The sequence below is a fragment of the Choloepus didactylus genome, chromosome 5 (genome assembly GCF_015220235.1).
Source record: "Choloepus didactylus isolate mChoDid1 chromosome 5, mChoDid1.pri, whole genome shotgun sequence".
NCBI classification, from domain to species: Eukaryota; Metazoa; Chordata; class Mammalia; order Pilosa; family Megalonychidae; genus Choloepus; species Choloepus didactylus.
The window spans coordinates 37,850,237-37,876,576 of record NC_051311.1 but is presented as its reverse complement, the minus strand read 5'-3'; the positions used below and the strand labels follow the sequence as shown (position 1 = coordinate 37,876,576).

The 26,340-nt window shown below is 52.1% G+C and overlaps 1 protein-coding gene across 7 annotated transcripts in view; it reads right to left on the bottom strand.

Annotated features, from left to right (window-relative positions):
- WDR86 (WD repeat domain 86) overlaps nucleotides 1-23,364 on the bottom strand; it is a 64,910-nt gene extending 41,546 nt beyond the window's left edge. For 3 of the 7 annotated variants that reach the window (XM_037835787.1, XM_037835784.1, XM_037835785.1), the window contains exons 1-4: nucleotides 23,140-23,363; nucleotides 22,493-22,786; nucleotides 13,697-13,838; nucleotides 9,011-9,434 (exon numbers count right to left, since the gene is read on the bottom strand). In XM_037835787.1, coding sequence (XP_037691715.1) covers nucleotides 9,011-9,434; nucleotides 13,697-13,838; nucleotides 22,493-22,655 — 729 coding nt within the window. In that variant the 5' untranslated portion in view covers nucleotides 22,656-22,786; nucleotides 23,140-23,363. Of the gene's footprint in view, nucleotides 1-9,010; nucleotides 9,435-9,565; nucleotides 10,889-13,696; nucleotides 13,839-22,492; nucleotides 22,787-23,139 lie in introns of those variants that run through there. The other 4 variants (XM_037835782.1, XM_037835783.1, XM_037835786.1 and 1 more) reach the window with 4 other exon arrangements.
- Between the last annotated feature and the right edge of the window lie 2,976 nt (nucleotides 23,365-26,340).

Below are 26,340 nucleotides of genomic sequence, written 5' to 3'. Positions count from 1 at the left end.
AGGAAAAAGGCAGATGACTTCCTGCCTGGAGGCATCGGGAACCCAGGCCTACGTCAGCCCACACTGACCACGGCGTCCTCAGAGCCCCCGCCATGCTCAGAACTCGACCACGGGCTTGCCCATCGTGGCATCTCTCTGAGCCGCCTCTCACTTCGGTTCCTGCAACCAACTCAGTTTCCCCATATTTCCCAATTCAAATTCCAAAGAACAAGAACCCGACGAGCCCAGCTCATCCTTCTGAGCAGGCCACAGGTCAAAGGGATTCACTGGCCTGGGGCCACTCAGCCGTGACCCGGGAAGGGGTGGCAGCCCAAGGAGGAAAACGCGGCCTCCCGGGACGCAGAGGCTGTGGCCACGGGTTCCCTCCGAGCAGGCGAGCAGCTGCTGCCGTCCCTCAGACCCCTGCTCTAACGTTCTGCTGTCTACAGGCAGCCCTGGTCAACCAGCCTGTCCTAGTTCACAGGGATGAACCAGCCCTGACCCTAGTGGGACAGCCTAGTCCAGAGACGAGGTGGCGTCTATCTATGTCTGCAGGGCTTCAAGCACATGAGCGCTCAGTTCTCCCACCGTCTCTGCCACCCCCTGGGATTTTGGTCTCTAGCCATCAATAAGGGAGGGCACTGGCAGGGAAGCCAGATCAGTCTCCCTGAGGCGGCTCGGCACACTGCCCGCTTGACGGCTGCCTCCACTTCCCGAGAAAGGGTCACCACCTCAGACCAGTGCTCAGAGTTCTCAGGGGGCCGTGAATCCCAGTTTCCATTTCACACACCTGCTCCAAGGCTGCCGTGTCACCACTGTCTCCCAGACACGTGTCCTCCTCCCCATATTTGCTCCCAAGTCCTCTCTGCCCAGAAAGCCCCTCAACTCTTGTCCTGCTGGGCTAGAACGAAGATCCCCTCCTCACGATGTCCACAGAACTGCTTGCCTCTGTCTCATTCAACAAACTGACCACTGCTGCTAGGCCCCGTGTTTTCTGGCCATCTCCCCAACCACACTGGAAGCTTCCGGAGAGTCTCTTCCAAGACCTCCAGTGACTGTGTTTTCCACACTACCCACTGAGACTCATGGACTCATAATAAGGGGTGTGGATATGGGCAGAATGTTTGAAATTGAGACCCACTGTAGGACATCCAGGCTACGTGGCTCCGCATCTCAGTGCCACCCAGCTCCTCAAACGAGCAGGCACTCCGAGTGCTCATGGCTGGTGATGACAAAGTTTGGAAAGAGCCCTCCTGCTCCCCTTACTGCACGACCTAACGACTCAGGGCCTGTTGACACTTTTGTTTTTAAATGATCAAGCAACACACTTTCAAAGTACAAACCCTGAACCACCAGAGGCCAAAGAACAAGCTTCGTGCGTTATTGTCCTTGGCTGGCTGAGGCCTCCCTGTTCACTTTGGCTGATTTCTTGATAGGACACCCATGGGGAGCAGCAGGGCAGCACAGAGAGGCCAGGGGAAGTCCAAGGCAGATGGGGAAGGCAGGACAGACTGTGACAGGGATATGCCAAAGCGCTTCATGACCAAAGGTCAGGTCCCACAGCAGTTCCCACAGCCAACGGGGCTCTGAGGAGACAGGGCTCGGTGCCTCTCTCCTGAGTCTCCCTGTGAAGGTAATCCATCAATGGAGGCAGCAGAATGAGGCCTGCAAGCCTGGGGCTCGGCTGCCATGGTCCCTGGGGCTGTGAACCCTCCACCTCTGCTCTGCTCCATGAGGCCGTACATCAGGAAAGGAGAATGAGAAGCAGCTGGGCCAGGATGTGAGCAGCACTGGGCTGCAGAGAGGACAGATGGGCTCTGGATGAGCATCCAGACTTGAAATTCTGCATCCGAAGCGAAGGCCTCAGGAGAGGCTCCCCCACTCCAGCATGGCACAGGGGGACTGATCTCACCAACAGAAGCCTACTTCTGATCCTAGACTTGTCAGCCAGCCTCTTCACTTAAGGCGGTGGTGAAAAGCATGGGTTTCCCAGATGCAGGGTTCTGGGTGCAAAGCCTGGCTCTCCTCTTGCCAGCTGTGAGGCCTTGGGCAAGTTACTTACACTCTCTGAGCATCAGTTTTCACATGAAATAAAGACAACACTCTCTCCTTCCTCAGGGGCCTGTGAGCCCTAAAAAAACGGTATAACTCTTTACGGAGTTATACAGTCTCATCATCCTGCATCAAACCAAGGGGCCTGTGTGGATGGGGCAGCCTCGCAGCATCTCTCACCTGCCCTGCAGTCCTACGGATAACTCAGAACCTTCCAAAAGCCAAGGCAAGGCCCGAGAAATTGGCCAAGCCCCAGAGACCTCTGCCTACCCTGTTGATTATGGAAGGCGTCTCCAGGATAGAGCATGTCACCCCCTTTCCCCGACTCAGGGGACAGAGCTGGCAGCCACATTGGTCTTCTTCAGATAGGGTTAGGCAATCTCTGGCCCACCAGCTTCTCAGGGTTTGAGACTCACATGAGGTTGCTATAACAGTGCTCCTGCAAACAAAAAATGCAGCACAGATATCAGTGCTGCAGATGAGATGGGGACAGCGTACAGCCCCGTCACCCTCAGAGGGTCCCCCCACACCCAGCAATTCCTTCCCTTTCTCTTTCTGGTTGTAACTGAACTGTTCTATTTCTTTAGAAAAAAAAAAAAAAAAAACAATGTTAAGATCTAATTTTGAAAGTGGGTATGGGTTCACATAGGCATCCATTTTGCTATTTTCTATACTTAAGTTTGAAATGCCTTATAATTAAAAAAATTTTTAAAAACACAAAACTCTGAAGGGACAGGGAAGGAACTCTATGTTCCCTTTCTTCACAAGGACAGCCAGGAGCCCGGACCACCGGGAGCTCCCAAGTGGTCAGCAGCCAGTTACAGACTGGACGTCCAACTTCCGTTTTGACTTTGGGTTTGTCATTTAGAAGTGAGCCCTCGCCTCTCCGCTGGCCCAACCCTATCTAGAGAAGACCAATGTGGCTGCCAGCTCTGTCCCCTGAGTTTGGGAAAGGGGGTGACGTGCTCTACCCTGGAGGCACCTTCCGTATCAACAGGGTAGGCAGAGGCCTCTGGGGCTTGGCCAATTTCTCAGGCCTTGCCTCGGCTTTTGGAAGGTTCTGAGTTATCCGTAGGACTGCAGGAGGGCAGGTGAGACATGCTGCGAGGCTGCCCCATCCACACAGGGCCCTTGGTTTGATGCAGGATGATGAGACTGTCTAACTCTGTAAAGAGTTTCCTGTTTTCTTCCCTGACTTCCGAAAAGGCAGCCCACAACTTTATCTCAACAAGCAAAAGGAACTTGGCCTGTTTACCGTTCATAGTGGAAATCCAACATGCCATCATCGAAAGGCTCAGTCAGGATCCCAGTAGGTATCCTGCACTTGCCCTAACAGGAAACTGTAGAGCAACAACCCCTCAGCTCTCAATTTGCAAGCACAGGCACTCCCTCCAAAACAATTCCAGAGGTGAGGCCACCAGGGTGTGGGGCTCACAAAATAGTCCACAAAACCATTTAAGACGGAGGATTATCACATCTCCAACAACCTCGAGGAACCCCGCCTGTCTCTGAAGGGGCCTCCTGGGAAGGCTGTCTGCCCCTCACCTTGCTGTGAGAGGGTTGTGTTTTAAAAGCACTCACAGATGGAATTCAGGGAAGAGGTCCGTAAGAAATCATTTCCCAGAATCTCACATGTGTTGACCTAGATTTGTACATACAGGGGTCACAGAAAGAGGAAGAAAACTGAATGTTAACAAGAGGTTTCTCCCTTACTTGGGGGAAGGTGTGGGGAATGAGACAAGCGTTTCACAGACAGATCAATGCGTCCGTGTCCCTGACCCCATGGCTGGGTGACTAGGGAGGGAAAACAAAACTACCTGTACATCCCACTTTCCACTCTGAAAATGGAGACAACAGCAGCGCCATGCGTCCCACCCCGTGTGCTTCCCAGAGCTGTGTGGAGGCAGCTATGCTAAGGTGCACTGCCCTCTCAGAAGCAAGGCCTTCGTGAACCAGGGGCAACTAGATGGGCTCATGCACTTCCTACAGTCAGTCACCGCAAACCGAAGGCCACGTGAGGGCTACAGTCAGCAAGCGTCTCACACACCGGGGGCCCAGCGGACCTGGAGAAAGAGAACTTACAGAGTGGCCCCGAAGGGCTCCCAATAACGAGAGTGCTGTCAGGGAAGCAGCGACTTGGAAAGTTCAACCAACTCTGATGCACCAAGATGTGACGGAAGGTCAGAGACTGGAGAAAGAAAGAATGTCCGAGGGGCCAGATGGGAGTGGCAACAGGAACGGGAGCCGTGGGAAGGCTCTTAACTGGGACGTTCTCCTAATTAAAATAAAACAGATGGTATCCAGGGCTCCATCCACACCCCACCCCCACCACATCAGAAACCAACCCCTCCGTCTCAGTGGGTACCAGCTGTGTGGGCTCCCTTCTCTGCAAGATGGGAAGGATGAGGCCGGCACGATCGGGATCCTGCCTGAAGCCACAGCCATCAGCCCTGGCCTTGCAATAAGCAGACTGGATTCTCGGGGCCCTGGGCTCCCAGCAGGGCTGTGGGGTTAGGGGCACCAAGGGGCCTGGCCTGGGGCCTGTCGTCCTCCCCGTTTCCACTACTCGTGCTTTAAGAGTCATTTCTTAATCACAGGGAAGTTGGACCCTGTCTTTCTGGGTAAGTCGATCAAATGGCTTCACCTTCTCTGCCTCAATCATCCTCTCTGAAAAAGGACAGTCTCCACACACCTCCTTCTAGTGGAGTGAGAACAGAAGCTAGAGGAGCCCCGTTGCGTTCCCTGGGCAGCCCCATGACGACCATGGAGATCAACCAAGGATGCAGTGGTTTATACACAGGGCTGTCACAGGCCCCACAGAGTCACGCAGCCACTCACGGACACTGGAATCAGACAAGTGGCACCTCCAGAGACTCTCAGCTGGAGGCCTGAACCGAGGTGCCATGGGTGGTCCATGGCGAGAGAAGCCAGGAAAACAGGAGAGAGAAAAGAACGCAGCCAACCTGCAGCAGGGAGAGACACCCTGAGGCCCCAGAAAAGGGTCAGAGCACCTTGAACCAGACTTCCTGCTTCCGGAAACCCCTTCATGAGGCTAACTTCCTGCCCTTTGCTCCAGGAGCTACATGCTCCTCAATCTTTATCGTAAACCACCTTTCTGTATCCAGGTGACGTATTTTCCATTACCTTAATAAAATGTGACTTGTAAGACAGCAGCCTTCCAGCCTCCAAAAATTCTAATTTTCTGAGAGGTATTAAATGAAAGAAATCCCAAGAAAGTGAAGAGAAAAATAAAATCCTCATTTCTATGAGTTATACGGTCTCAACTACTCAGCTGTTCTATCAGAAAAATTCCAGCTAGTGAGGCTAATTCTGCTCCTCAATCCATGGGAATCTGCCCTGGGCAGTGAGTTTGGGTGTCTTGGAAAGTTCTGGGTTCTGAGCACGACAGTTCTTTAAACATAAGCAGATCAGAAAATGTAGAAAAAGGTGCTTTCCCCACCTGTTATGGGGGAAAGAGGGACTCTTGGAAGTGGGTAAAGCCAATATACACAATGCAAAACACCTAAATTTTACACTCAAGTGCATTTCCCAAGGGATTAAAATGAAGGTTATACAATTAGATTTGATTTCTTATCCAGGGGGCAAAATGATAGGAAACAGAATAGAGAAACTCCTCTCCATCTAGAATCCAAAGAGGAAACCCGCCACCACCACCACCAACCACCACCAGGAAAGACGCCATGAACACAAGCTGGTCATCCCCAACTGGGTCCAATGTTAACAACAAGAAAACTCCTGCCATCCTTTCTAAATCAGTAAGGAAAGATCTGATAGAGTGTTAGTGCTGGGTTCTCTACTGAATTGTTTCTCTGAAAAGTGGGAAACATTATACTGCAGAAATAGTAACCCCAGTTCCCTGCTGAGGGCACCTTAGCCCCAACCACGGTGGGTAACGCGGGCTTTTCTATGGCAAACCCACTGTGGAGCGAGGCAGGGTGCAACATAATAGCTTATTATGTAACTAACCAACCAACCAAATAATTGGATGTTTACTGAATTAAGAGCCAGCTGCTCTTTATACAAAGCATGTGCTTCCTCCCACTTACCCATCAATCCCTTCAGAAACCCATTTGGTGCTGGCGGTAGCACATCCCCTTCGGGGTCCCCTTCTCCACCTCCCTACTCCAGAGGCCTGAGTGCTCCACTGGGGTTCCTCCGCCCCCGCCTCCCACACCCCGCTGGGCGAGGTCCTCCCTGACCTGTCTCCCCAACCCCACCTCTCCACCCCCGCTTTACTCCTCACTCCCGTGGACCTACCCTGGAAACTACGGTTTGTGCTTGTGGGGGCAAAGTAACCCCACACAGGGAGTTTAGTTGTGCGCCTGAAGGTTATTATACAATTAGATTTGATTTCCGCACCCTCCTTAGCACCCTGCATGGTGTGGCGCTCCCACAAGGCGCTGTACTCATCAGTTCGCTCACTCACTCACTTAACTGACACCCGGCTAGGCCCCAAGTCCTTGAGGCCACAGGCTAATGGAGAGATACACACGCCCATTCGCAGTTACGGAAGTCGAGGGCTCGATGGCGGCGGCTGCCCCGAGGCCTCCCCCCACCCCGCTCCTCCTCCGGACCCGAGCTTGTTGCAAACCCTGGGAAAGAGGCGGCTCCCCCGCCACCTGCCGGGCGGGCTGGAGGCTGCCTCCCACCAGCACTCAGTGCCCACTGCCCACCCCGCCCCCTCCCGGCACCATGCTGCCTCCCCGCGCCTGCTTGGCCCTCCTGTTTGCTCCTCCTGCCTAGGCTCACCCCACCTCCACGGAGCCTTCCTTGGGGGTCTCGGCTCCTCCGAGCCCCTGCGGCCCCACTATTTGCCCTCTCTGGGGTCTCATGCTCACTCCCTTAGCTCCCATCGCAGAGCCCACCGGCCTGTCCTCTGACATCATCTTCCCTCTCGCCTTCCCTCTCCTCTGCCCACTCAATTTGCTTTGAAGGCTGTTTGGTTGTTTGTTTCGAAGGGAAAGAAAACAAAGGCACAGCACACAACCGGGGCCCCAGCCCTTCCTGGGCTCACTCTCTAACCCGTGCGCTCTCTCCCTGCCGGGACTTGAGTGGAGCACCCCTGGTTCGGGCAGGACACCGGCTTCTCCCGCTCCGCCGAGAAACGCACGCGGACGCCACAGAGCAACCCTGTGGAGGGGCAGCGGGGAGTCCCACCAGGCACCTGGGGCAGGGCCCCCGAGAGGGAAGGGCTGTGCTTTCCCCTCTCCCTGCTCAGCATCCGCCTGCACGGTGGTCTGGCCCGCTCCCTTTTCTACTCCCAAGTCGGGCTCCAGGCTGGGGTTCCTCTCACCTTGGTGACCAGGAAGGGAAAATCGCCGGCTCCGCCCACGACCACCACCAACACGCGCCCCTGCCCCGCTCCTGCTTTGTCCAGCTCAGAGCAAACGCATACCTGAGGGCGACCCTCCACTTGACAAATTATTCTTCACAGCAAACGGTCCCACCGCAACATACTGTTAGAAGAAACGAGCTGGGGCTTCCACAGCTATGTGTAGTGTCCTCAGACCACTTTCATGTCTGTTATCTCTCAGTCTCCACCCACGAGACTAGAAGGGCTGTTATTACATCTGACATATGAGGAAACTGAGGCCCAGGAGCCCAAGACCACACAGCCAGTGACAAAGATGGGATTAGAAACCAGATGGATGACTCACAGCTCAGTGTTTACCCTCCAACTGATCACAACATCCTAAAGCAGGATTTGAGTTACAAAAAAAATGCAATTTCCATAAAACAGCTTAAGAAGCAAAACAAACCAGCATCAAGGGACCTGAACCACTCTGGGGTTCAGGGTGGCCTGCAATGAGGGGCCAGAGGGTCATTCCATTGTTCAAGCCAAAGTGAACCCCTTTTCCACTCTACTGGCCATGGAGCTCCCATAACCAAAAACAGGACTTTCTGATCCAGCTCCCTGGTGGAATGAATGCAGTGAAAGCCACCGCCAGGGACACCCTTCTCTGGGCCATGTGACTTGGACCCATCTCCATTTGCTTCATTTGTGGCTTCACAGAGAATCAGGTGCTGCTAAGGGCCATGCCCCAACCCACTCACCTTCAGGTGTAGGAAGTGAGAGACGGGAAGTGGTTGGCCAAGATCAGGGCCAGAAACATCTAGACTCTTAATATAAATAGCAGAGGGGGGGGATCACATCTAGCAGGTGGGCCACTGCCAAGCCCAGGGTAGCACATTATTAGATGCTTAACTATAACACAACAAGGACAGTGATGCACTACGTACTAAGCACAGTTCAGGTGCTTTACGTGTCTTCTATTAATTCACTACAATCCCTTGAGGTGAATACGATTACACATCCGCAATCCCTTATCTAAAACCTTGGCGTCAGATGTGTTTCAGAATTCTGTGGATTTTGGAAGCATACTGTTTCAATGGCAGAGGTATGGATACTCACATTAAGTGGGATATATAAAGCTACATACATAGCCTTGTATCCCTTCAGGTCAGGTGGGTTTTGGTGTCAAGCTTTAGAAAAAAACATTTCATTTTTCTGAATTTTCTAATTTAGGAATTATGGACATTTATCATTTTACAAATAAGGAAGCAAAGGTGCAGAGGTTAAGTGGCTTGTCCACAGTCAAGTGGATAGTGACAGGGCTGGGATTCAACCACGGCCTGCCTCTACATTGCATATTGCCACTCTGCTAAATTCCTACATGGCTAATAAATCCTTTTTATTGGATTTACTGGTCAGTTGACAAACACGGTGGGGGTCCATTTTCATGACTCCAGGTTGTGAGGAACAGTTCCCAGGAGGCTGCCAATCCTTACGCTGGCAGTACAAAGACACATGAGAATACAGCCGACCCCCACTCTGGGCTCTGGTGGACCTGGGCCCAGCCCCGTGGGGTGGCTCTGGAAACAAGCACAGGGGCAGCGGCAGTGAGGACGGCCCTGGAATCACCATGGCAGAGAGGCTGTGGCCCAGGGCGGGTCTCACCTCCAGACAGATGACGGAGCCCTGGTGCTCCCGGAACACCTGCAGCTGCTCCCCGCTCAGAATGTCCCAGGCCCGGATGGTGGCATCCGTGCTGCCGGTGAAGACCTTGCGGCCGGCTGTGTCCAGCACAAGACACAGCACGGCGCCCGTGTGGCCCCGCAGTGTCTGGTGGCAGCAGCCACCGGCCACCTGCCACACCTTGGCTGTGCCATCAGTGCTGCCTGTCACCAGGAGCCCCCCGGCCATGTCCTCCTCCAGCTCACAGGGAGGGCCGTGGAGGTCCCAGGAGGCAGAGTAGGCCAGGGTCAGGACGCAGTTGCGGTGGCCCCGGAACTCCTGGAACGCCTGCTCCTCGTCCAAGCTCCAGCAGCGAGCTGTCCGGTCATAGGAGCTGCTGAAGAGCTGGCTGTTGGCCACCAGGATCCTGGGGGCAGGAGGGAAGGATGAGGGGTCAGACCGCACGGAGTCCCCAGCCAGGCACAGGGTTATATACACCCCATCCCCCGAGGGGCGAGGCCACGGCAGACAGCAGCAGTCCTTTGGCTGATGGCTTACGTGTGCAAAGAGTCCAGCTAATGGAGAAGGACAAAATGCTTCCAGCAAACAGGAGATCCACATCTGAGAAAATTAAGGGGAAAGGGGATCCCAGGCCCCCTGCTTCAGAGACAACCCATGTCTCAAAATGTCAGGGGCCCCAAGCAGGAGGCCCAGTGTCTGGCCCCCCAGCACCCAGAATGAAGCCAGCCTCAAGGTCTCTTCGGTGTGGCCTCAAATCCTCTCCCAGCCACACTGCTGTCTCCTGCTGGGATCCACGCCACCTCCTAATCAGCCAGACTCTGCGCTGCAGCTGGATCAGCCTCTCCCTTTCTCTCTACCTGGCACATTCACCTTCCAAGGTCCAGCCCAAAGCCCTCCTTCTCCAGGAAGCCTCCCTGAATTCACCCTTGCAGTTATCTGAATTCCCTTCACGTTCACCTCGACTTTACCCTCATCCCTCAATAAATGGTTATGGAAAGGAAAAAGGGGAGGAGGAAGGAGGGAGGAGGGAGGGAGGGAGACAGGCAAGATGGCCATCCACCCCATGTGCCCACAACTGAATGGTTTCTGGGGATACAAAGACTTTCCATGTTAAAACTGGGAAAGTCCTGGGCAAACTGGGATAAGCTGGTCACTCTAGAAACAGGCCAGACTCAAGTAGCTGGGCAGGGGCACTTCAGACTGAGAGTCCTTAGAGACATGGGTGACTTGTGAAGAAAGGCCTCTGTGCTCACTGCCCAAGAGCAGCCCTTCCCATCACTCTCAGAACACTGGTCCCTGAGAGTGTGCCCATCGGTGGCTTTCCATAAAGGTCAGGTCCCACGAGGAGCTGAGGTGAGTGTCAGCCAAAGGCACAGTCATGACAGAAAGCTGCCAGGGGATGGCGGGTAGGGGCCAATGCCAAGGAATCGAACCTCATCTGGGCTGGGGTCTGCTGGCCAGACACCCAAGCTCTAGGGTCACAGCCCTACTGGGACTCAAGACACACACAAGTGGGCCAAGGCTCCGGGGATGGAACTTTGGGTGGGAGGAGCCAAGAGGCTGTGGTTCTGCTCCTGCAGGGAACTGGCCAGCAGGTAGGGGAGGGAGAGGCTCCCCAAGCAGAAAATATGCACGACTCTTATTTTCATTCTGGTGAATGCCGGGAACTTCTCCCCCAAAAAAACACACCTTTGTCTTTACATACAGAATGTTACATGTAACTTCAAAGGGTTTATACATCCTTGTTAAGAACCTCCACTCTCACCAGGGGAGGAGACCACAGAGGGCTTTGGGGCTGTGCTGGTTTGAATCTATTATGTACCCCAGAAAAGCCATGTTCTTTTATATCCAATCTTGTGGGTCAAGACCTATTGTGGGCAGGACCTTCTGATTACGTTGTTTCCATGGAGATGTGACCCACCCAATTCGGGGGTCTTAACCCTTTACTGGAGTCCTTTAAGAGAGCTCATGGACAGAGAGAGCTCAGAGAAGCTAAGAGAGACAGAAACAGACACATTCTGGAGACAGCCATTGAAACCAGAACCAGGAAAGAAGCTAAGACAGAAGCCCAGAGACATTCTGGAGAAAGCTACAGAAACCAGAAGCTAAACCTGGGAGAGAAGGACCAGCAGACTCTAGCCACATGCCTTCCCATGTGACAGAGGAATGCCAGATGCCATCAACCTTTCTTCAGAAAAGGTACCGTCCTGTTGATGCCTTAATTGGGACATTTTCATGGCCGCAGAACTGTGTATTTGTGAACTGATAAACCCCCACTGTAAAAGCCAATCCGTTTCTGGTATACTGCATTCCGGAAGCTTTAGCAAACCGAATCAGGGGCCAAAGCCACAGCTGGAGTGGGGGTGCTGGGATGGGGGTGCTGGAACAGGGGATTACACACCTGCCAGGAGTGTCCTCTGTGTGGGGACAGAGGATCCCCACCAAGGGTTCAGGATTCCAGCTGAATCTCAGCATCAGAAGTATGACCAACACTGACCTTTGGGCTGCCTCTTCTAAAACGTCTTGCTGGCAAGTTTGACAAGGACTATAGAAGGAGAGACTGACCAACTCAAGGAAGACACCTTCCGACTTTTTCTACACCACCCATGCCTTTCATCTCTAGGGTCCTTTGGACAGGTCTAGTTCTCAGCAAGTCATTTAGTGAAACAGAACTGCAAGAAAATAAGAATTCTCTATTTTTGACTGGCTGTTTCCCTACTCTCCAAATAGGCATGATGTTCACGAGATGTATATTCTACAGTAAAGTGATAACTTGATGCTACATGCACCAAAGGGTGACGTTCTGGGAGGAAGAGAGGGGAGAGCCCTAGGGCCTGAAGTGGGGGGTAGGGGACACATGAGAAGAGCAGGTGTGGCAGGGTGTGCAAAGAAGGGACACCTGGCCTGGTGCCACTGAAGCTGCTCCCAGGGCCTCACATGCCTGGGCCAGCTCTAAAAAACGAGAGCATGTGAATTCCACATCTCCATCTTAGGAATTTTGTACATTTGTGACCTTGAATTATGCACTCTCTACAGAGCTATGGGTCTCTAACAGCTGATCATTCAAAGACAGCACGTGTGCCGATGTATGTGGTGGTGATGGGACAGGAGAGTCTAAATACGGAAGAGCATAATTTCTAACCTTAATTGTCCAGATTTACTTCTGAGAAGCAGCTACTAGTTTTCGGGCTAGCAAATGGTAACCTACAGGCACGGTGATCAACAGTGGGCATGGCCTTCTCCCTGCAGCCCCTATCTGCTGGTCAGCCTTTCCAGCTGCCTCACAAAAGGAGACTCACGCCACCCTGACATTTTTTTTCAGTGGCAAACTTCTTTCTCCTGAAAGACAGGTGGTGGGAAGAGGCTAGCAGGAGCTGTAGGCAACCAGAGTTCTAATTCTAGTCCCTTCTCCACCACCTTCTGTCTGCTTGTCCCCAGGCACGTCTCCAAAGCTCTCCAAGTCTCAACCGCTGGAAGCAGGGGGCTAGCTCGGATGCTCCCCTGGGGTCCCTTCCCAACTTCTCTACTCAGTACCATCCCCTGAGTCAACGGGATGAAATCTTCTAGTTTATTTGTATTCTTTTGCTTAGGGATGCTCTATGTCCCCTGCCCTGCTGGTTGACTGTTCTGACTGCAGGCGTCGAGTACTCCAGTTACCTGAAACGATCAGTCTGGCCCATTCCTTCCCCTGCTGTGCTGAACCGCTAAGCTCATCAGTTCCCCCATGCCCAACCCAGGCATAGGCTGGACACACGGTCCTTCTGGCTGAGAACATCCTTTCTTCTCTGCTCACCCCAAGCCTCAGCTTCATACCACCCAACAGCAACGCCCTCCAGATTCCTGCCTGCACTGAACCCTTTTCCTTCACTCAGATTAGTCTCTGGGACAGAAGTCAGGTCTGGAAGGTTGGAGCAGCTTGTACCCCCTGGTTATGGGGCCTGTGTGGGCATTCCCTCTGGAGTCCGACGCGGCCTGGGCGACCACCACAAGTTAAATAAAGAGCGGCAAATTGATCTGATCAGCAAAGGAATTTCCATTGCTCAGCTCAGACCCAAATTCAATAAGGAGAGGAAAAATTCAAACCTCCTTGAGAAGGGGAAGGGAGTGGGTTATATTTAACAACATGGGAAGGAGAGGTTTAAAAATATCCTTGATTCCGTCTTCAGAACAATTCCCATTTTTCTCCCCCTCCAAGCCCCTGGTCTACCATCGGTTATCAATTAAGCAATTTCCTCTGGAATCTGTTCCCATCAGTGGGAGCAACAGGCTCCAGTGCCTTTCCCAACACCTAGCAGGGGGTAGCTGTGCTGCCAGGGCCCCCAAGTGGGGGAAGGGGGTGTCCAGGCACAGTTCATTGCACTGGAGACCGGAAAAGCAAATGGGCCGCCCCTTCCCCAACCGCCTCCTCACAAATTCCTAACAGCACTCCCGGGTATTTAGAATTTGTGCCTCTGGAAATTTCTGTTCTGGGCCTTCCATGACTATGCGCTACTGACCACCTCCCCAGGGGTCCACATCTGGAATTCCCCAGAGATCTAGGCTGCTCCAGGGCAGGAACCCTAGGTCCCACATCTCTGCCCCCTCGGGCCCTACCGGGGGAGGGAGGTTCCTACGACCAGAGGCCAAGTCCTCGTTAACTGCCTGCCCAGGGGCACGGGTCACGCTGACCTGTTCACGATGGATGTGTGTCCTCGGTAAACTGCCAGACACTGCCCAGTCAGCACGTCCCACTTCCTGATGGTGTGGTCAGCGCTGCACGTAAACGCGGCATCATTCTCCAGCTGGCAGAAGGTAACGTAGCTGTCGTGTCCTGCAGACGAGGGGAAACGTGAGCATACCAGTGGGTGCCAGCTGTTGTTTTTCTTCTGGGAAGAATGTTTGAAAAGAGGAGAAAGGGGGGAAGGCAGGGGCAGAGAATGTTTCAGACAAGTCCAGACTTGACTTGGCCTTTTAAGAGACAATTTAAGTCTGGGAGAGTCTCAAGAAACCCTGGGGTACCAGGAGCAATTCAAGTGAGAACTCACCCTGGACCCCTGAATTATTTTGCTCCCTTTTCTTCCACTCTCTTCTTTCTCCCTCCTCTCCTTCCGTCCCTCTCCTTTTCATCTGTTTGTAGTCACTCAGTCGTTCAAAAACCTGACTTAATGGAGGCAGGAGTGTAGACGCTGAGGGTGTGACCTTAGTAGCCCCTAAAATTGGGCTAGAATGCTGGTGCTGCTGCCTACTGCCTGTAGGCAAGTTACTTAACCTCTCTGTGCCTCCACATCCTCATCTGAAATGGGGTTATTAACAACATGTACCTCACATCTTGTTGTGCAGACTGAGTTACAGCATGTGCTGTTTGTTAGCTGTTCTTTTTATGTGTGGGGTTGGATATTATGATAGGCAAAATTATGGCCACTACTTATGGTCCTAATCCCTGTACCCTATAAATATTACCTTATTTGGAAAAAGGGTCTTTGCAAATATGATTGACTTAAGGATCTCAAGACAGGGAGATTCTCCTGAATTATCTGAGAAGGCCCTAAATGCCATCACGTATCCTTTTAAGAGGGATGCAGAGGGAAATTTGGTGACACACAGAGAAGGTGATGTGCAGACAGAGAAGGGATTTGAAGATGCTGGCCTTAAAGACTGGAGGGATGTGGCTGCAAGCCAAGGAGGGCTGGCGCCCTCCAACAGCCCAAAGAGTCAAGGGACAGATCCTCCCCAGGAGCCTCCTAAGGGAGCAAGCCCCTGCCAACACCTTGATTTTGGCCCAGTGATATCAATTTCGAACTTCTGGCCTCCAGAACTGTGAGAGAATATATTTATGTTGTTTCAAGCCTCCAAGTCTTTGGTAATTTTTACAGCAGCCAGAGGAAACTAATGCAGATGCAAAGATAAATAAGACACATTCCCTGCCTTCCATGAGAGCACCCAGCCCAGAAGGAGAGAGAAATAATCGAGTCTAGATGAGGTCTATGCTGGGGCAGAGCAGGGTCCGGGGGTGAGTCAGCAGGGTGTCTACACCTCTGTGTGGGCAGTGGCTGGACACAGAGGAGCCTGTGCGGGTCTCGTGAAGAGGGAGGAAGCATCTCCCTGTACACGTGGAGGGAGAAGAGCACGCTGGGGAGAGAACACAATGAATGCAAAGCAGGAGCAGGGACCTTCGGGGCAGGCTGGGGGACTGTGAGTAGCTCACAAAGGCTAGACTGCAGGTCAATGAGGCTGGAGACCACAAGGTCTAGAGACAGCTGGGAGGACCAGGCAGAGAGCCTGGGGTAGGGGCTGTCTGCACATGACTGACCCACTGGCTGCTACCCCATCTTATTGGGTGGTGTCCCCCGTGGTTAAGATATTTTGACTATCACCCTGGCCACGGGGATCAACCCTTATGCCTCCAACCTGACTAAGCAGCCCCAGCAGTTGGTTATAGGGCCTGACCTTCCAGGGGAAGCAGTTTCCACCGCAAATGATAACTTTTTGACAGGAACTTGAAGTTGGGTATGTTGGAAGGAATTCACAGACCAGAAAACCAATAGAATCCAAGAATGTCAGAACTTAGTGCCATTTTTCAGATGAGGAAACTGATGAATTCAAATATCCACACATTCAATGCCACGTTATTTATTATGTTAAGGATTTTTATCAAATTTTAAAATTTCACCTAGATGTCTGGTATCAGGCAGACAGAGATTTACAGTCTCCTGGGTAGTTTCAAGCTGATTCACACTTTTTTTTTTTTCGGTCTTGGGTTTCAGCTTGGTTACTCTTGGAAGAACTCAACTTCCTGGGTTCTAGGAAACAGAATTAAAAAAATAAGAAAGAAAAGTTTCTCAGTCTTCTTGGATAGCAGATACCACCAGGACTCTTTAAGAAAACAATGTTTGTGCGAATTTAAGTAAACACTTGAAGAAACTACAGATCATGTTTCCCTTAAAATACACGCGGGTTTAAAAGTTAAGGGCAGAATGCATTTGGCCAAACAGTTCAGACTTTTGCCAACCCCCAAAAGTTCATAAAATATTTTAAGATTGTCAACAAACTTTCCCTGAGACTAGATCTGTTCCACCCTGCTCCTCTCCTCCCCAGCTGTCAGGAGGGCTCAGAGCACAGACAGAAAGGAGCCCCCAGTCCTCCTCACTTGAGTATGGGATTTTGCCTTAACTGCTTCACAGGAGGCTCCCAGGAGGAAAAGAAGCGGTGGGCAAAAGGGAAGCCCCATGCACTGAGTTCAGTGAGGTGCTGGGCACGTGGGGGCCCTTCGAGGCCTTGTCTCATGTAGTTCTGAGGACCCTGGGGTCCGGCGCTAACTCAGAGAGCTCAGAGAGGTTCCCTGAGATCCACAGACCTGAAAGCCCGGCTGCGTCCATCCCGCCATGTGGCATCTCAGATGCGGGAAGGTAAAGAGGTAAAGAGCAAAGTGTAAATTAAGCCAAGAAAAGTACTTAAAATCAAGTGTGGTTAGTAAATTATGGCACCTCAATTCAATGAAAATCCAGCTGTTAAAACAGGGATAATAAAGACCATGAAATGTGGGACCATTTTTATGATGAGCAAGTTAAAAAAAAAGGGAGGGAGGATATATACACTGATTGTGAATCAATAAAGATATAACCAGATATAAATAGAGACTTGAAAAAAAGATGCAATAATGAAAGTAAGTTTTCAAAGTTAAAAAAGACAAAAAAAACCTCATCTCTGCACCTGGGTCCGAGCTGACCCCATGCCCTCTCAGCGCGGCCCTGTGGCGTCCAAGGCTCTCCTGTGGGAGCCCCTTCCGCTAAGCCCTGGGGTTTGTTTTGTTGACAGAGCCACCCACCCCACTTCTGAAAACACAAGCAGCAGTGAGTCACAGTTCAGAATGCCAGGCCAGCAGAGGGGTCCTGGGAGACAGAGCGCCATCCCACAGGACATCTCTGACCCATATTCCGCAGAACACCAGAGATGATGTGGGCCTGTGGGGGCCCACCATGGCTGGGAGAAACCATGCCCGCCACCCATGGAGCACTGTGGATGCCCCTGCCCTCCCTGCTCCTGGGAGAGAGGGAGGGAGGGATGGATGGAAGAAAGGAAGGAATCATGGGGCCCCAATTGCATCTCCAGAGACTCCCAATGCCTCATCTGTTCAGCTATCAGAATTGTGCAGAGAAGCAAAAAAGACAAACTAAAAGCAAATATTTTTGAAGGATGAAGAATGCAGATAAGATGCAGTTATTATGTTAAAAAGAACATGCTGAGACTAAGGGGTTTCTTGCCAACGTAGTCAGCCCTCCCCCCTTCCCTGCCCACACACAGTCCCCGTTCTACCACACCCCATGAACTTGCTCTCTTGCTGAAGTTTAAAGTCACACTGCTCCCTCTATATACACGAAAAGCTCAAAGCCGCCTCCTGACCCAGGCCTTCTGGGAACTTGCTGAAATAATACTGCGAATGTGGGGGCAGAAGACAGCCTGCAGTGGGCACTCCTGCCCCAGGGTGGACTGGCCAAGCTGGACTATGCTTTTTGGCTCAGCATAAAAACAGGGCTTCCCTGGCTGCTGCAAGGAGAAGCTAACCCTGCTTATAATTGTGCCTAGGAGTCTCCCCCTGAGTGCCTCTTTGCTGCTCAGATGTGGCCCTCTCTCTCTAGCTGAGCCAACTGGGCAGGTGAAATCACTGCCCTCCCCCCTCTACGTGGGATCTGACACCCAGGGGTGTAAAGCTCCCTGGCAATGCAGGATATGACTCCCAGGGATGAATCTGGACCCAGTATCGTGGGATTGAGAACATCTTCTTGACTAAAAGGGGGATGTGAAATGAAATGAAATAAAGCTTCAGTGGCTGAGAGAGTTCAAATGGAGTCGAGAGGTCACTCTGGTGGGCACTCTTATGCACTATACAGATAACACTTTTTAGGTTTTATTGTATTGGAATAGCTAGAAGTAAATACCTGAAACTACCCAACTCCAACCCAGTAGCCTTGACTCTTGAAGACGATTGTAAAACAATGTAGCTTACAAGGGGTGACAGTGTGATTGTAAAAACCTTGTGGATTGCACTCCCTTTATCCAGTGTATGGATGGATGAGTAGAAAAATGGGGACAAAACCTAAATGAAAAATAGGGTGGGATGGGGGGGGTGATTTGGGTGTTCTTTTTTATTTTTATCTTTTATTCTTATTCTGATTCTTTCTGGTGTAAGGAAAATATTCAAGAATGGATTGGGGTGATAAATACGCAACTATACGATGATATTGTGAACAGTTTATTGTACACCATGGATGACTGTATGGTATGTGAATATATCTCAATAGAACGGAATTAAAAAACAAAACAAAACGGGGCTTCCTTTCTCAGTGTCCCAGTGTTGGACAACAAAGTATATAGCAAACTAAAACAGCCATATGATGACAGGGGTGTTTGAGCTCTGAGCCTGGCACCCATTTTCTCCTTAGGTTGGCATTATCCCAGGATGGATTCCTCCAGGGGCATTTTTGTCCATGGAGGGAGCTGGAGGAGGCCATCTGCCCCGGTCCAAGCCAGCCGTCTTCCGTTTCTGCCTCCAGCTTGCCCTCCTCTCTTGTCCACTCTGCTCTTGGCTACTCCCCCTACCTGATTAGATTACAATGGTAGGCTCCCTTGTTCTCCCATTTCCACTGGGCCCAGACAACTGGGAGCCCCAGCAAGAGACTTTAGGTCAATATATGGTTTCTTCCAACTCCTCCCTGCAGAGTCAGCCTGGGCTGGATATGTCCCTCACACCAAGGTCACACCGCCTTCCAAGGAAGCCCTCTGGGTTGCAGAGGAGGCTCACACCCCCGGCTCCTTCAGGCCAAAGAACAGTATTAGCTCTACCCAGCTGGTCCGAGCCCCAGGGACCGTGGTTCCCCTAATACTCTGCCCACGTTGTGTCCCTTCCTGAAACTCCCTGAGAATGATCCTGTTTTGAGGGTGCATATTGTTTCCTGCCAGCACCCTGACTGACGGGCTTTGGGATGGGTTCTCTAAGAAAGCCAGAGCAGCAGACGCATGGAGCTCCAGGAACATGGAGGGCATAGCTCCAATTGTCCTGACAAAGCCAACGGGGACTCACGTTGTATCTGTGAATCCCCCACTTTGAACCAAGGAGAGCAGCCTTTGCCTCCCACATGGTCTGGTGGGATCTGGCCCCACTAGGGAGGTTCCGTGCTCAGCTGCCATTGTCCACCGTGTAGGCCAACCTCCCTGGAGCTCCCAGCCAAGTGGGATGATGCACTTGTTAGTGGGGCTGCAAAGGCACCCACTACTTCAAGCCCAGTCTTCTTCCTCCCCATGATGTTGACCCAACTATTCCCCTTCCATCTCCCTGGATGCACCCGACAGCAAGAGAAGTCACCAGAGACAGTGGACTCCAAAGAGCTAAGAGTAAATTACTTACACAGGCTGCCTTCAGACTCACAATGAGAACAAATTGGGCATTTTGATGGAATCCTTCCTAGACCAAGACAAAGTTCATAGTGATTTGCTTATGTTTGAAAGCCTTCCCTCTGCTCCCCCCATGCTCTTTTAAAAACATGTATGCAGTTGTGAGCTCACAAGAGAAAATAATGCACCTCTTCTCATCAGGCCAGGCTTCTGCCTATTCTGCTTCTTCTTTATTCCCCGACCCACTTGAAGTGCAACCCCCATGCCTTCGTTTACACCATGCCTGGAGCTCAGGGTGTCCTCCCTCTTTCCCTATGCCTCTCCAAATCCAATCCTGGCTTCAAGTCCCACCTGGACCAAGATGCAAGCCCCGAGGACCCGGTTCACAGTAAGTTCCTTTTTCTCAGAAGTTTTACTGCACATAGCTCTTCAGTTTAGCAATCATTCTCTCAATCTAATCTGTAAATTCACTGCGGCAGGATCCAAGAGTCTTGCATTTTCAAATCCAGCACAGCCATGAAGCACAGTCAACCCAAGAGGACAAACAAGTAGGGGAGGAGAGAACTCTGGGACAGGAGGGAGTGGTCCAGGCCTTAGTTCCCATTCTGGCAGGGTAAACCTGGGTGGTTCGGTTAGCCCCGCTGAGCCTGTTTCCTCATCCGCAGAACGCAGATATGAAAGGCTTGTTGGGAGAAGCGGAAGAGATAGAGCTTTGAACCTGGCAAGGTGCAGTGCCAGCAAGATGCTATTAGGTTACCAGTTTGTGCCTGTCGATTTAGGAATTTATGATAAGACAGCCAATACCATGTGCCAGGAACTATTTATTAACTGGTTTAGTCCCTACAATAACCTTATGCAGCTATGTTACTATTGTTGTCATCCCCAATTTACAGATAAAAAACTGAGGCACAAGAAGTTAAGTTACTTGGGATTTGAGCCAAGGCAGTCTGGCTCCAGACCCTAGGCTCTTGACCATTATGGCCCATCCTGCTCACTGGTGGTGAGGAGGGGGTTAACGCAGACTGGCAGCCATCCTCGAGGCTACACACTGGCTGCACACTGGCACCTCACATTAAATAGGAATGCGCAGTTTGTAGCCATGGAATTAAAAACAAATGCCCTTCCAACCCCCAACCATGTTAGAAGCTGCTTTTAGGAGACAAGGAAGCTTATGGAATAGCCAGAGTGAGAATAGCAAAAATCTTCAGGTTGAGTCCAATTCTCAATGGGAACAGAACAGCACAGGAACTGCCATTTTGGGAAATATTGCTTATCTTTTACCCACTGATCCAATAAAATGCTCCCAAATAAACAGATACCCAATGGATAAAAGAGGAGGGGGGGGATAATTGCATTAAAAGCACTTCTTTTTATAGAATAATTGGCAATTAAGCCTTCTTTTTCACTGTGAGCTCACCTACTGCATTTGATAACCAATTCCATTTATTAAAAAGTTAATGTGCTCATAGCTTACCAAGAAGAGTTACAGGAAGAGCTTCTGCACTCTGGTAAACCCATTCTCTCTGGGACCTCAAAAGGCAACAACTAGCCCATGGAGCCCCCAACCTGCAAGGAGCATCAGACTCACCCAAAGACTTGTTGGAAATGCCAATTCTAGATCCCCCGGGGATCGCTGGAGCAGGGGCCTAAGAACCTACATTTCTGAAAGCCCTCCAGATAAATTCACATTTGGGAAGCAAAGCAAGTTGGATATTAAATTTCTTCCAGAGCCCAGATCCTCTTGTTCCAGTTGACTGCGACACTGTGTGTGTGAGTGTTTGTGGGTGGGGTGGGAGTTGGGTTCGTTTGTGGCCAACTCTTCATCACCTACCCCAACTCCCAAGTAACAGGTAATCCAAAATCCATCCCTGTTGGGCTTTGAAATATCTATCACAATCGTTTTCGTTTAAAACAAAGAGTCAGAATCAGCCATCATCGAAGCTAATTTGTACTCCCTGTGCCCACATAAAATGGAAGGGCTGGGGCAGGCCACCCAGAATTTGCTGATTATTGTGGAAAAATCAGCCCATGATAAATAATTGTACATAACACCGGAAGCCTTGTGCCTCATCAAGGGAACTGTACATGCTGCTCTGGCAACAGCAGAGGGTCAGAGCTGGGAAGAAGTTCACAGTCCATCCAGGGTGGACTTTCTTACAAGGGCTCATAGGAAAAAAGGCATCAAGCTCCCAAATAAGTACACAAATATAAGTAAATCTATAGCACATATCAAACTGTTCCATGAAGCAATATTTACATTTACTATATGTAATGCATCTGAAATTTCATGTTTTCAAGTATGCAAAACTGATTAAACAATTTCGTAAAACTTTGGAAACTTTGCTCTGTGATTCTTCCCCTATCCCCTACACTGGACAGCTGATGCAGTAGAGAGGGCAGGGCAGGGAGATATGGATGGGGAGATTTCAAATTGTAACTCCACCAGCTGCTTAATGCTGCACATGTTACTAAACTCTGTGCCTCAGTTTCCATGTCTGAAAGAGTAGAATAATAGTAGGGATGATGGAAAGAAATCACCCTGTAATGCACAGTTCAGTGTCGGCACATAACAAGCCAATGACAAATATTACATATATATATATATAAATATATATATATATTTAACCATAATGGCCCAGAGAGAGGAAATGTCTGGCCAAAGGTTATGGGCAAATGAGAAAAAAGTGACGTCTTTGTTTAGTTAATGGGTTAGAGGTATGATTTCTTTTTGTTTGTTCAAATTGTTTTAACGGTAATGACTTAAGGCAGCTGGTTGACAAGTGATCTTAGTCCCCGCAGGCCGGCGGCCCTCGGCACGCACCCCCATTCTGCACCCCAGCCCAGACCACCGTGCCCTCAGCTGATTGGACGCTGGGCCCCAGGCGAGCGCTCTTCCGTGCGTGGTCTTGGGATGGGCAGAGGGCTGGAGTTTTAGAAAGTGTCAGTTGGTGAAAAGGCTGAGAGGCCCCATTGTTTGAGACACGGCTCCGAAAAGAATCCAGGTGAGAGGACGGAAGACGAGAAAGATAGTCGGAGAAAGTCGGAGTGGGGGTGCTGCGACGCGGGGGAGGGGCGGCCGCGCGATGAGGGCTCTACCTTGAAAGAGGGCGCAGCACTGGCCGTCCGCCGTGCTCCAGAGCCGGGCGGTGCCGTCCTCGCTGCCGGTCAGCAGGCGCTGCCCGTCGGGGCTCAAGCTGATCCAGTTGATGCCTCCGCGGTGGTCTGCGCAGACCCTCAAGGCCGACCCACCGCCCCCCATCCTGCCGGCCGGGTCGGGGGACGAGGAGAAGGCCGGACCCTGCTAGGGAGGGGCGCCCCGGCGTTCGCGCTGCGGTTCCCTGCGGAGGCGGCCCGCGACCATCGTGGGGGGCCCGAGTCGCGCCCTGGTTCCTGCCAAAGGCACAGGGTGCAGCTGTGGGCCAGGGCAGCGGCGCCAGGGAAGCGACACCAGCCACCTTGCCCTCCCTCGGGCGCCGCCGACCCAGCATACCGCGGCGAGCCGGCGAAGCGCCGACCGAGCCCCAGCGCGGCTGGGGGCGGCTCAGCTGCGCCACCCGCGCCGCACACTCGCAACCACGAGGCTTCGCTGCGCGCCCTCCCTCTCGGACCAAGCGGGGAATGGCCCGCCCGCCACAACCACCACCCCGGAGTCAGCCTCCTTCTCCCGTGTTCCCCCAGAAAGACCTGCCTTAGCCCGACTGCACCCCCTTTCCGGCGCCCATTCGAAAGACCCGCAACCCCACCTGACCAGGCCCCTCCCTCCAAGCCGAGTCGGACCTCGGCGCTCAGGGGAGCACGTAGAGAAGCTCCCGCCTCTTCGTGGGGAGCTCACGCTGGCGCCCACCGGCCAAGGGGAGGAGAGACACTTCCGAGGCAAAACCCTCCACGCGCGCCCTCCTGGCCGGGCGCAGCTCGCCCCGGGCGGTTGAGTGCCGAACAATGAAGTCCAGCCAGGCTCCTCCTCAGAGACCACCCCTCAACCTGTCCCCTCCCACTTCTCGGGTCTGTGCCTCCACCCCCCACCCCGCGTTCCAGCAGCCTCCCCTCTCTCCCGGGACCATTCTCCGCCCGGTGCCCAGTGCCGCCTTCGCCTGTCTCGCCCACTACCTACCACCCGCCCGCCCCGTGGACGGTGGGGAAGGCTCCATGTGCAGCCCTTCCCAGCTGCCGGGCTGCACCTTTGGGCACCTCCCCTCTCCCACCCCTGCCTCCACCTTCCCCCGAAAGCTAGAGTTCAGGGAGAGGGAGGCGAAGGCTAAGGTGGGTGGAAAGGTCTGTCTTCAGCCTGAGCTCCCCACAGTCCGGGTGGGAGGAGAGACGCAAGCCCGGTAACTCGACTCGGGCCGGCCACTACTTGCAGCTACCCGGGAAAATTGATCCTTTTAGCCTCTCAAACCTATGACGCTGCTAGAGGGGCTCTCGAGGGGAACTTAGGGACGGTTGGAGAGCGCGACCCAGGAAGCCCACAGTCTGCTTTCAGTGGGAAATCACGCGCGCACTCCGAATTTTAAAGAAGTCGCGCAAGGGAAGGGGGAGGTGCCGCCCCCGCCCCCAGTGCCGCTGGGGGTGGCGTGCGAGCGCGGCGGAGGGGGTGGTTGCACGCTTCCGAAGATGTCGGTTTCACTCCCAGGTGCCGGGACGCTCGCCTTCGGGCCGGACACTGCGCGAGTGAATCCCCCAGCGCGTCGAGGCCCCGCCGCTCTCGGTGCTGGGGCCATGGAGGCCCCGCCCACCGCATCAGCCACTTTTGCCCGCCGCCTCCCATCCCCTGCGCCTCCGCCTCCCCCTCGGGTCTGTGCGCTACGTCTGCTCGACCGAAAGGGGTGTTTGCTGGAATCCCACATCGCGGGCTCCTGAGGCCTCCCGGAGTGCTCGTCTGCTGTTTCGCGTTAGAGCAGTTCCGGCTCCCAGGTCTGCCGACTGAGCCGGGGAGGGGGGGGGCGGGGAGGGGTGACCCCCAACTCTGATCCCTCTAGGTCCTAGAGGTAGCAGGATTTCCTGAACCCTTTAGGGCTTTTCCAAAAATTTAGTCCGGCTAACTTCCAAGTGGATTTGGGTTGAGGGTGGAGGTGGCTTTAGGGACCCAGCCTTCATCACGATGACCGTACCTTCCCACTGGTTGACCACGCACAGACTCCAAAACAAAACCCCATAATGGGGCTCCACAGAGTATTAGCCCTTTTATTCCCCACGTGGCCTAACTAGAAAAATCCATTCTTTCATTCCGCAAACCTGTAAACCAGCATGCACCTCAGTTTAAGGAGCTTGGACTTTATTTTGTAGGCAGTGGGAAGCCAGTGGGGCATTAGGAAAAGATTTGGAATCACTGAAAGGCGGCTGTTGGCAACGCAGCAGGGAGTTAAAGGAGGCGGGAGGCTGGCTGCCTGGTGATCCAGTGGGGATGGAGAAGGCGGAAATGTGAGGAGTGCTCAAAAGGTGGACTCTTCAGAAATTGGTGACATGCTGTGAGGGAGAGGGGGGTGTTTAAAGAAGTCAGGGAGGGCCAGCTGAGTCAAAAGCAGGGTGGAGGCGAACCTGGCTGCACCCCCAAGGAGCTTGCCTCCTAGTCTGGGAGACAAGAGACATGCTAGGAGAAAAGTTTAACTTTCAAGGGAGTCACACAACATTAGTGACCAAGATGGGATCTGTTCCTTTCTGCTTCTACATCCAGCCATCCACAGAAACCGTCTTCCTTCATTCTTAGCCCCCAGCACACAGTGAGTGTTCAAAAACACTGCCATCAATTTGTCACTCACTGTTGACTTCTACCAATTTCCTTTTTCCAATTTCATATTTTTTGTTCTTGCCCTTCCTTCTTCTCAACCTCTGTCTGTCTCTGTCTCATTGATTTGGCAGGAAATGTAATCCCCTGGTGGGAGGTGAGCCAATCCATTTGTGTGTGTGTGTGTGTGTGTGTGTGTGTGTGTGTGTGTGTGTAGTGAATTCTTCAAGATGTCCTAAGCAAGCCTCTCTTCCCTTTTTTCTTACAGGTTGCAGATTACAGAACCCACTCTGGAGAATTTCCTCCAAATCCGAAAGGAGTGCAAGGGAAGTGGAAAAGTTGTAAAACAATGCCTAATTCCCCTGAAATGAGGACTCACTTTGAGATTTAAGCCGTAGAGATCCAGAAGCTAAGCTAGGTGCCAGCAAAACTCTGAAATCAGCAAAAACTTGTCTCCCTCTTCCATTTCATGCCCTTAGCTCTCTTTCAGAGCTCCCTCCAAGGGCCTGGAATCCTTATGGTGCCGAGGTCTCTCCAACATCTAATCATTTCATAAACTTAAGTCATCATAAGATGAGGTCCTGGAGGAGTGGCGGAGGGAGTGGTTACGTTTTTATAAGATGCAGGAAAGGGGCGATGTTTAGCAAATGAAAATGGAGCTATTTTAGTTTCCTAGGCTGCTCAAAGCCTAGGAAATGGTTCAGCTTAAAAGATGGGAATCTTTAGCCTCCAGGCTTACAGTTTTGAGGCTGTGAAAATGCCCAAATCAAGGCATTTCTTCCTGAAGACCAGCTGCCAGCGATCCCTGGCTCCTCTGCCATGTGGCAAGGCACATGGCAGTGTCTGCTGGTTTCCCTTCTTTTCTGGGGTTCATTGCTTTCAGCTTCTTGCTCCATGGCTTTCTCTGTATTCATTCCATTTATAAAGGACTTCAGTAATAGTATTAAATCCCATCCTGAATAGGTCACACCTTAACTGAGGTGGCCTCATCAAAACATCCTACTTAAAATGGGTCCACACCCACAGGAATGGATTCAATTTAAGAACATGTTTTTTCTGGGTATATATAGCTTCAAACCACCACAAATGCTCATACCCCATGCCTCACAAACAGCCATATTTCACCTACTCAACAGAACGACCCTGCTGGGACCTGTCTGAGGGCCGTCAAGAAAGGCAGATGTTCTCAAGGCTGGGGACTGATAGAGGGAGGCACCTTTTG